The sequence below is a fragment of the Gymnodraco acuticeps genome, unplaced genomic scaffold (genome assembly GCF_902827175.1).
Source record: "Gymnodraco acuticeps unplaced genomic scaffold, fGymAcu1.1, whole genome shotgun sequence".
NCBI lineage: Eukaryota > Metazoa > Chordata > Actinopteri > Perciformes > Bathydraconidae > Gymnodraco > Gymnodraco acuticeps.
The window spans coordinates 709525-719225 of NW_022992193.1; the positions used below are offsets into that span (position 1 = coordinate 709525).

The 9701-nt window shown below is 43.5% G+C and overlaps 1 protein-coding gene across 1 annotated transcript; it reads right to left on the reverse strand.

Annotated features, from left to right (window-relative positions):
- Positions 1-2150: 2150 nt before the first annotated feature.
- Positions 2151-9221, reverse strand: atp1b1b (ATPase Na+/K+ transporting subunit beta 1b). Its single transcript, XM_034205499.1, has 6 exons — positions 8989-9221; positions 6441-6569; positions 5112-5267; positions 4526-4710; positions 3768-3851; positions 2151-3681 (listed from the first exon to the last, which is right to left on the reverse strand). Exons 1-6 carry the CDS (start codon positions 9077-9079, stop codon positions 3421-3423), a joined length of 906 nt encoding a protein of 301 aa, XP_034061390.1. The 5' UTR covers positions 9080-9221; the 3' UTR covers positions 2151-3420.
- Positions 9222-9701: the final 480 nt, after the last annotated feature.

A 9701-nucleotide genomic window follows, 5' to 3' on the forward strand; every position in this document is an offset into this window, starting at 1 on the left:
AAAAAACGGCAAAGTGACAAGGCTTGCCCACCCTGCGTTGGGGGGGCACAGTGACTCATTTGGGGGGGCATGGCCCTCGAATGACCCCCCATGACGCCGACCCTGCATGTGTCCATACTATTACCTTTAAATATAGCCCAACATTAGCCGCCTTTAGCTTAGTGGTGGTGACGTGACCTTGCTGTAGTTCCTTCATAGCCTAACGTTAGCAGTTTATATAAAACACAGGAGAGAGTTAATTTTCTTTTTTGCATGATTTCCGACATGTTCCCAGATGCGGAGACAGTCCTTCTTCGTGCTCCATGGCGTCTCATATCTCTGATGCTCTGCTGCCATCTTGTGTTCAGGTGTCAACAAGGAATGTAAAGCAGCATTTCTCAGGGAAGACTCAAACAGCACTTATTTAATCAAAAAGACATTTGAAGACACAGTTATTTAATCAGGGAAGACATAACATACAGATAATATTACATAAGCATCATACGTAAGTGTTGGTTGGCCCTGTTCATGTACAGCAGCAGTTTGAGAGTGAACTCTGTTTTTAAGGGTGGTGTTAGATAATAGAACAAAAGACCAAACGCAAATCTGCATGATAACAGACAGGAAGAGGCTGTCAGAGCCCCCTGGTAACCTGATGATGGTTGACAGAGATATCTTCCACCCCCCCTCCCCTGTGTGATGTCAGTGTGGGTGTCTGGCTGTTTCATTTGGAGTGTTCTGTTGCTTTGTGGTGTGCTGGCCTTGTTGCCATGGAGCTTGTTTGTTGCTGCACAGGTGATGCTGGAGGTGTGGGTGGATGAGCTGCTGCTAAGAGCCTTTCTCCCTCTTTTCAGTGATCATCCAGGGGTCTGGCAGGCCAGAGGGCCCTCTCAAAGAGACAATAAAGTTAGGAAAAGCCTGTGTTTGATCCTGCCTGTGTTTGATGATCCACTTTGCATGTTAACACTACAGTTAACTGCATTAAGTGAGTCCATACAGTCCACGCATGGTGTGGAGGTAGAAACAGCCCAATGCTTCACAGCTGTGTGTTTCAGGAAGCTCAGATGATGGTGTCTCGGGTGTAATGGCTGCAGACTCCCCTGCAGGCTGTCCACGGTCAACCAACAGGATCCAGTTTCCTTATTCTGAAACAATGAGACACTGTGCAGCAGGCACTGGAATTATCCATCCCATCTAAATCATTCAGAGCTTCTTAAGTTTGGGGATTGCATGAGGTTGGAACAAAAGCCTTAGTTTGCAACCGGAAGAATATATGGCCACTTTCTGGCCAAAACTGCCATTTTAGATCCTGCAAATGTCATAAATGGATTCAGCATCCTCAATAAGCCCCACAATGTTTTTTCCAAATCTGCCAAGCCATTTCAGAACTATTGTCTGCATAGTGCTATTTAATGCACCTGATGCTAATTGTGCAAATTGCCCAACATATGCAAGTTAGCATCCGGCAGTTTCTATGTGCTGGGGACCCCTATTATATTTCCCACTCTATAAATAGCACTCTATGAGCTGGCAATTTGACAAGTGTTGGGACTGTGGGAGGAAAGCCTGAAGGAAACATATTTGACATAACGAACAATAAGAGACTGAGTAAGGGTCTTGGTCGGAGGGAACTGGTTTATAAGAGGCAGCTGGCCGTCTGTCGGTCTGCTTGGCTGGCCCCGTTGGCCCCCCGGTTTCTGGTGACCTGATACGTGCTTTCTGGTGGTGTCTGAAACAACATCCCTCTGTCAGCTAGAACACAGCAGCAGCTCCTGTAATTACAGAGCCATGTGTCCCCACCCCCACACAGCTTAGTCACTGCATTCAACTGTACTCTTGGCTAAAGTAAGCTACACAGACGAAAAGAAGGACAAAGTATATAAATATTTTGTATATATATATGCATATGTTACAAGGCATGGAGTGAGTAAACCTGTACAGATTATTTGTTTTTAAATCAATGGAGTCGCTTAAATTCAGTCAGTTTTGGTGTTTTTGGTTAGCATGGGTACAAATGTGAAAACTAAAAACAGGACATATTCTAATGGTCAGGTTCATACTTATATTATGGGTTTCTACTATTTCCACACAATTTCATGTTAAAATACTTTCTGATCAGCAGTTGTTCAGGATGTGGATTTAGAAACAATAAGAGAGAAAACACAAGAAAGATCCATTATGATTTTTATTTGTTTCTATCTCTGATTAAATGACAAAGCTGGATGAACTGATGGAGAGTGGACTGATGTTTAAGGTGAGTGTTGCACATCAACATGAGATCCTATGGAATATTAAAGTCATCATCATTGATCATCTAAAGCCACTGAGCTCGGTAAGAAGTTATCTTTTTTCAAATGCATTAAAATCTGGTGGATTTCAAATTCATTCTACACCTAACTACATTCATGGCCAAAACAAAAGGAGGTAACCATTGAAGGCGAGACATTGACTTTAGCACTTAACAGGATGAAATCCTCACAAGTAGTGCATTGCTTCTGATTCGCTCTTATCTTCCAAACTGTCACTTTGGTATTGCATTTATACATTACAATATTCTGCAAAGAAACAAAATGTACAACTGCATAAATATAAAATTATTCCACCATGTTTTAATGGCTAAAATAATTCAGAGTTACACCACAATGCTGTGATGAATCCAGCAAAAAAGAAAATCTTGAGTTAACACCGTACAGCAGGCAGTGTCTAACAGGCTGTACACACAACTCAAAAAGGCAAAATCAAAAGTAAAAGGCATGAAACCAAGTAATAAAACCCCCACAAAAATGATTTAACAAAGCGAAAATAGAAAAAAAAGGCAAACTAAAAGAGTCCCCGTGATCAGATGCAAAAAGACGAATAAAAAGAGGAAAGAAGTTCCCTGGAGTGCAGCCTTTTCCTTACACCGATCAGAAGAGTACTAATGTCAATCATCTACTTAATTGGAGTGTGTATCTGTCACACCCAACTGCTAAAGCTTGCTCACAGAAGAAATGTGTGGTGTGGAAGGACCAGATTTTGCGACTAATGCCAAAAAGATCTACTGGAACCACGAAGGCAGCGATGTGCAGAGGGACAGACGTGGCAGAGATGGATTTTACTCTACACTCATCAATGAACAATGTCCCATGGCTTGGAGAAAAGTCTCATTTACAGCTGAATAAATATATGTTTATTAGGCATATTGCTACTTTTCCTCTTAATTAAGCTAGATAGAAGTGTAGAAGCTAGTGATGAAAGCAGGAAGATTACATCGGTCCCCTATCAGGTATGTTCTGTCAATTATTCATTCAAGACTATTTGTGATTGACTTAACCGCTACAGACTATCCCCCTTACTTATAATCTTCTACATGACTATTCTATTTAGTTTAGGACAAGGAACGACGGAAGGAAGGAAGGAAGGGAGGGGAGGGAAGGGAAAGGGCTATGGTCCTGACGCCGGTCATAAATTAGTGATGGTCAGCTTGAGGTCGAAGCGTCCCTGGTAGCGGTCCTTTTCGCTGTAGTCGATGTTGTCTCCGTACACTTTGCACTCGATACGCAGTTCAGTGTTCATGGTCAGGTTGGCGAACTGCAGAGCCACCAGAGGCTGGAGGTAGTGGGGGTGGAGCAGCTTGCCGTAGTAGGGATAGTACTGCATGGGGAAGCCGCCGCCGATACCGAAGTACTTAACCTCTCCGATTTTACCGGCATCTTCCTCTCTCTGGGAGGAGACAGAAACAGATCAAACCAATGAAGAACAGACAAAGGAAAATCGCATGCTAATGTTTCAACTGAAGAGAGTTGTACCCTGTTGGTGCAGAAGATGGGGATGACGTTGGGCTGCACTTTGGGCTGAGCCTCGTCGGGGATACTCTCGTTAGAAGTAGGAGGCTGAACAGGAACAGAGGAGAGAGAGAGACTTTTTATTACGGGAACAAATAAAACAATAAACATGCACTCCTTTTGTTAGGAACTGGTCATAATTCTCTACTGAAAAAACTGAAAAGCTGAAAACAATTGAGGATTAAATCCAAACATATCGCACTAACGTTATCCAAACATAATACTAATGTTATATTTACCTTGGCCCAAAGCACTGTTTTACTTGACAGAGCCTGAATGCACCTCAATACAAGTCAAAAGCACTTACATTTACTACCTATCCTTATAGTATCAACGTAGCTGCGGAGAGCTCATACACTAGCAAGTCTTTTAAGGGAAAGCTATGATTTACAACACGCTGATCTGGGGACTGATGGATGCCGTTTTGGAAGCTTCTCCACCACTAATGTATAGGTTTCTGTCACTTGAACTGTACCTTGAGGATACGCAGCATCAATCAATGTTTATTTATATAGCCCAATATCACAAATGTTACATTTGTCTCAGTGGACTTCACAGTTTGTACAGAATATCAGTATGACAATACTGCATCACTTCCCCCGAGGCATCAAATTACATTGAAAGAGCAATAATTCTCCTCTCATGCAACACGATATCAGTCGATGACAGTCTCATTTCCTGCAGCAAACAACCCCTTTGTCTTGTATAATATTTCAAATTACCTTTGGACGGAAGTTGACGATCCTGTTGAGCTTGACGATGAAGCAGGGCTTTCCCTCCTTAAAACCAAAGTATGGGTCTTCCAGGCCGGAGCAGGGGCCCAACCAGGACCTGGAGAAACGGCAGGCCTTCCTGATGCCCACATCGCTCTCCAAGTCGCCTCGGTTCTTGTACTCTATTGCTTCCTCTGGAGGAGGGGGGTAGGGAGAATGGTTAAATTAATTTAGGATAAGGATGCTGATTTTTCAAAGAAGGCCAATACTATCGTCTCCACTGAGCTTCCTGTACTTGATAATGCAACAATGTTCAATTCTGTCCGCTATCAGCCTTAGATTGGAGATGTGTGCACTTGTCATTGTGTCAAATGTTTAAAGAATACAAATCTTTAACATCTTAGAAGTCCCAAATTGGCCAAGGATGTCAAATTGCATGGCTGAATTATTTTGGGGGAAAGTGGTATCAAATAATGCCTGAGCGTCTACAATATATTGTATTGTATGTTCATCATATATTACCATAATAAAGCTTCTGTGAAGAGTTGTCTAACTTTAACAAGAGGAGCCAATGGGACTTCAGAACTCAACCTACCTCCACAGTCCTCGAACTTCATCTTGTCCGTCTGCCACTGCTCGTCATACTTGGTCATGAAGTCCTTCAGGGCCTTGGTGTAAGGCAGGTAGGACTCCAGGTCGTTGATGCTGAAGGCCACCTCAGCTTTGTCTGACCGTGGGGTGTGTGAAAGGCCTGCAGGGAGAACACATCAGCCGCTAGTTATCAACAGTAAAACCAGTTCATGGTTACACTGCAGTTCCATAATCCGCCCTATTAAACACGACATATTAGATGGCACGTTCAGGAACACGGACTGCTGCCAACTAGTGCAGATTCCGTTTAGATAATCAATATTAATATGCTATATTAGAATGAATATGGTCCTGTCTGTCGGGAACACAGGAACAAGATACCAATGACTTTTAGAAATTGGACAACCCCCATAATGAGTTACATTGAAATGGTAATGGTTTAACAAGCATTTGTTACAATCATAAAACAATCTTTGCAATACTGTTGGAATTAATAAGTTAACCACTGTAATCATTATAACAAAACGGGAACCGTATCAAGGTTTCACTATAGTTTCTTCTGTGCAGTGACTACAGAAGTTTTAGTCGTAAAAATAACAATTAATACTCAACTAATTTGTCAAATGACATGCCATGTAAGACTTGATTTTAGTTCCGTTGGAGCATATTTCAGAATAATAACATATGAAATGCTAGTAGGGGATTCTGTTGAGACACATGAGCTCAAATGGTCTACTGTGCAATTGACAATTTCTCTCTTAAAGAAAGGAAATGTGTGTTTTTTTTTGTCAGTCTTAATTCCCGACCTGCATTGATACAACTTTGTCTGTTCGCTTCATGTTTAAAACTCTAGTCAGCTGACCAGAGATCAGGTCATTGACAGGAGAATTACCTGTGACAACTGTGTTTGGATGGCCTCAAGTGAACACATGGATACGCCTCTTGTTTAAGTCAAACAACAGTCGGGGAGGAGGCGGCCCCCCCATTCTGCACATGCTCAGTTTGGGTTTGCAAATCCCAGCTCTGGGGTTCCTCATCTTGGCAACCAGTCTGTGATGTGTTCACAGGATGCTAGTACAGGTACAGTAGGACCATGATGGGAAAACATACAGAAAACAAATACTCGGGGTCTAGTTGGATGTTTTTTTGGATAATGATCTAAATAAAAAAAGTGTTTGTGTTGTTGTGGGAATTCATCCCCAGACTGTCATGGAAAACAAATATCACTAATGAGGCACTAATCCCACAGACCCAATGTGGTATTTGACCCTTTTGATTATCCTAAAGCATTCACTTGCATCCCGACATACAGGAAGTGGGGGCCACTCCTTACCAGGGGGGGCGACCCTGTCCTGCCAGGTGGGTTTGTAGTTGCTCAGAGTGAGCAGCAGGGCCTGGATGGTTCCGATGAAGATTCCAGCCAGGCAGCCATAGAAGATGATGTAGAAGGCAATAATTTTGGCTGTGGAAGAGAGAAAGAAGAAAGGCTTTCAGTACAACGGGGGGGGGACAAAGTCTGCAAAAATCACATGACTGGTCAGTTTGATAGGAGTCATTGAAACTCTATATGAGACATTATATTCATACCATTTGATATTTATACAATAATAATCACCTCTAGATACTGAATCTAGAGGTGGATCCCTGACTCAGGTGTTCATTATGTAACAGCTACACTTTATGAGACCTACATTACTATTGAGCAACTACCTAACAACTGATAACTGACACCCAGATGTGTGTGTGTGTGTGTGTGTGTGTATACAGTAACTGTTACATGTACATCAATACAGCTGTATGGCAGACTGGCAAAGATGCTGTTAATTCCTCACATGACAACTCAGTTTTCCCCCAAAAGGCGTGCAGCAGGATGAGACAGAAGGTTCCATGCTCTCACGATGACACCATGAAAGTCTAGACCATAAATAATTAAATTGAGCTCTTTTGGCCATTGAGCTATGCTAAATGCTAAATGCCACACATGAGGGGGGACCCAGCAGCCTCAGTATGAATCTGCTGGTGGCAGCAGCATGCTGAGGGATGCTAGCAGAGGAAGAAGGTCAAAATAACAACGCGACATTCATGGGCAGAACCTCCTGCAGGTGAAACCAAAAACAAAAATCCAACAATGGAACACCTTCAACCAAAACACTTGGAGTGCCTAAAACCAATCCTGTATCTGGGCAGGACAGCTGTTTGCTCAGTATTCGTGGAACTTGAGCTGAAATACTTCTGCAGAGACAAGGAGACAAGACTGCAGTGTGCAGATGAGCAACGATGATGCTGACTCAAGGTTACAACTGCTGCACATGGGCCTCTGCTGAAAACGCACTTTTTAGGGAGTGGGTCTTTTTGGAATAATCCATTCTCTCTGATCAAATGTGATAAGAAAGGCTGTGAAAACATTCGATGGAGCTGACTAATTAGAGGTGGGGCGAGGACAAAGGACATTTTAAAAAAGGTTAAAAAAAGGCTTCGTCATTGTCACAAAACTCAAAATTCTGAACATAAAGAAATGTTTCCCTCTCGAACATAAGGAAGTCTCTTTCCATCTGTCTGCCACACACACACACACGGAGCCTGTGAGACATCATGGGAATGACAAAGCCAACCTTCACATTAAAACAATCCCACAATGGCAGCCATTGTCCTTACAGATGTACAGGAACTCAAGTGTGAAGCATGTGCTTAGAGTACAAGGTAACAATTAGCCCAAAGCTCCTATCCAATCAGCTTTAAGCGTGAAGATGCTGCAGAATCATAGGTGACCGAGCCTTTCAAGTCTACGCTGTGGGCTGGAATAAATTAAGCACGACCCAAAAGTAACCTTGCAGTTAGCTAGCGATACATTCACCCTGTGCAGTGCTGCATGAGGCAATGTCAAAAGGTCAATCCGCCTGAATCTACATCAGTTAGATGCAAGGACATATGACCAAAGCCTGTGTCCTCTGGGCATCCAAACCTGACATTCCTAGATCTAGAGCACCATATATCAGTTACAAAATGAAAAAAGCTCACTTATATTCCACTTATACTGCCAAATGAAACTGTAGACATGACAGACTGGATTTTTAATGTGTTCCCCTATCTGCCTTTTTACCACAAATCTTCAACTCAGCACTGCCCATGGCACACTTTCCAAATGCATCAGCATTTTCTGATGACCTCAGAAGGACAAACATGAGCCCCTGCGAGCCCCCCCATCCCCCAGCTGCAGATGCACAGCATACACCATGTCTCTGAAACATTACTGTACCCAGGTGTTAGAGTCTAAACAGGACTGAGGGAGCAGTGACATTGAGAAGAGGATCAAGGACATGCGCAGTGCCGCTGCTGGAGAAACAGGAGAAGGAAGGTGGAGCAAGTTAATCAGTGGTATTGTTCTAGATTAGAGTGACATCTGATCACAGGAAACCGACACGGATCGATAGTCTCCTGTCCCTTCCGAGCAGGCCCTGTCACCTTGACTCACCTTGGACCGTGATGCATTTTTAACCATTGATTGTCCACTCCATAAAGACAACTTCACGTTCACCTGAGAACTAACGGCCACTGTGGACAGGACGGAGGTCACACCGTTACACTGCAGACAGCTCTCTGGATACACTAGAAACAGCCACATATTGCATGACCTCGTTTTAACCGTAACCAACCAATTAACATCTGCATTAAACTCATTTAGGTGTTTAAAAATTAGGGAGATGGAAATCAGGTGGAACTGTGAGTAACGGTGTCACAGAAATGCCCCGTTATGCGGTGTGCTCCTGATTGCAGCAGTATAATCAAACAGGTGGAAAGAGACACGAGGCGACCGGGGCGCGCTCCTACAACCGTGAGCGCGCGGTTCCAATTTGACCATGGGCACCCGGCAACATACTTACACCAGCTACTCCCCGTGCGACCGAGCAGCTCCCCCTTTTCAGAGTCCCACACAAACTTCTTCCACCCGCCATCGTCTTGTTTCGCTGGCATCTTGATTTATTTCCCGTAAGGTGTTCCTTTAGTTCGGCGGACTCCCTCCGTGTGATGACTAAACGCCGACCTGAGGCAGAGCAGTAACCCAGCTCGCTCCACTGGAAGGACCCTGATATAAAGCGCTCCTCCTCAGCTCCGCCCGAAACTCTCCACAAGTTACCTAGGGGGTGGGGGCGAAGCAAAGGCGACCAATCAGCGAGCGAGGAAGCCGTGCGTCCCTGTGTCGTCAGGAAGATGGACATACAGCCTATAGATCATGCAGACATTAGTCTACTTCATGTACCCTCGCTGCGCTTTGCAGATACTGTATGTCTGCATCCGTCCAAAGTGTATCTTCATGTATGCTATTAATGCCCAAACCTCTGTCAGCCCTTAATTAAAGAGACTTTAAATAATCTGCTAAACTGATCACAATGCATCATATAGCTATGTATGCAGGTCAACAACAGACATGTTTGTATTCACTACATTGCGCTGAATAGACCTACATGTAAACATGCAAAGGTACATTCCTGTTGTTGCCTGCATGGCAAACGACAGAACATTTAGCAATGAACCAATAGCATATGTGCATACAGACTATATAGCATTATGAAAAGTGTTAAATGTAAGGACAGTC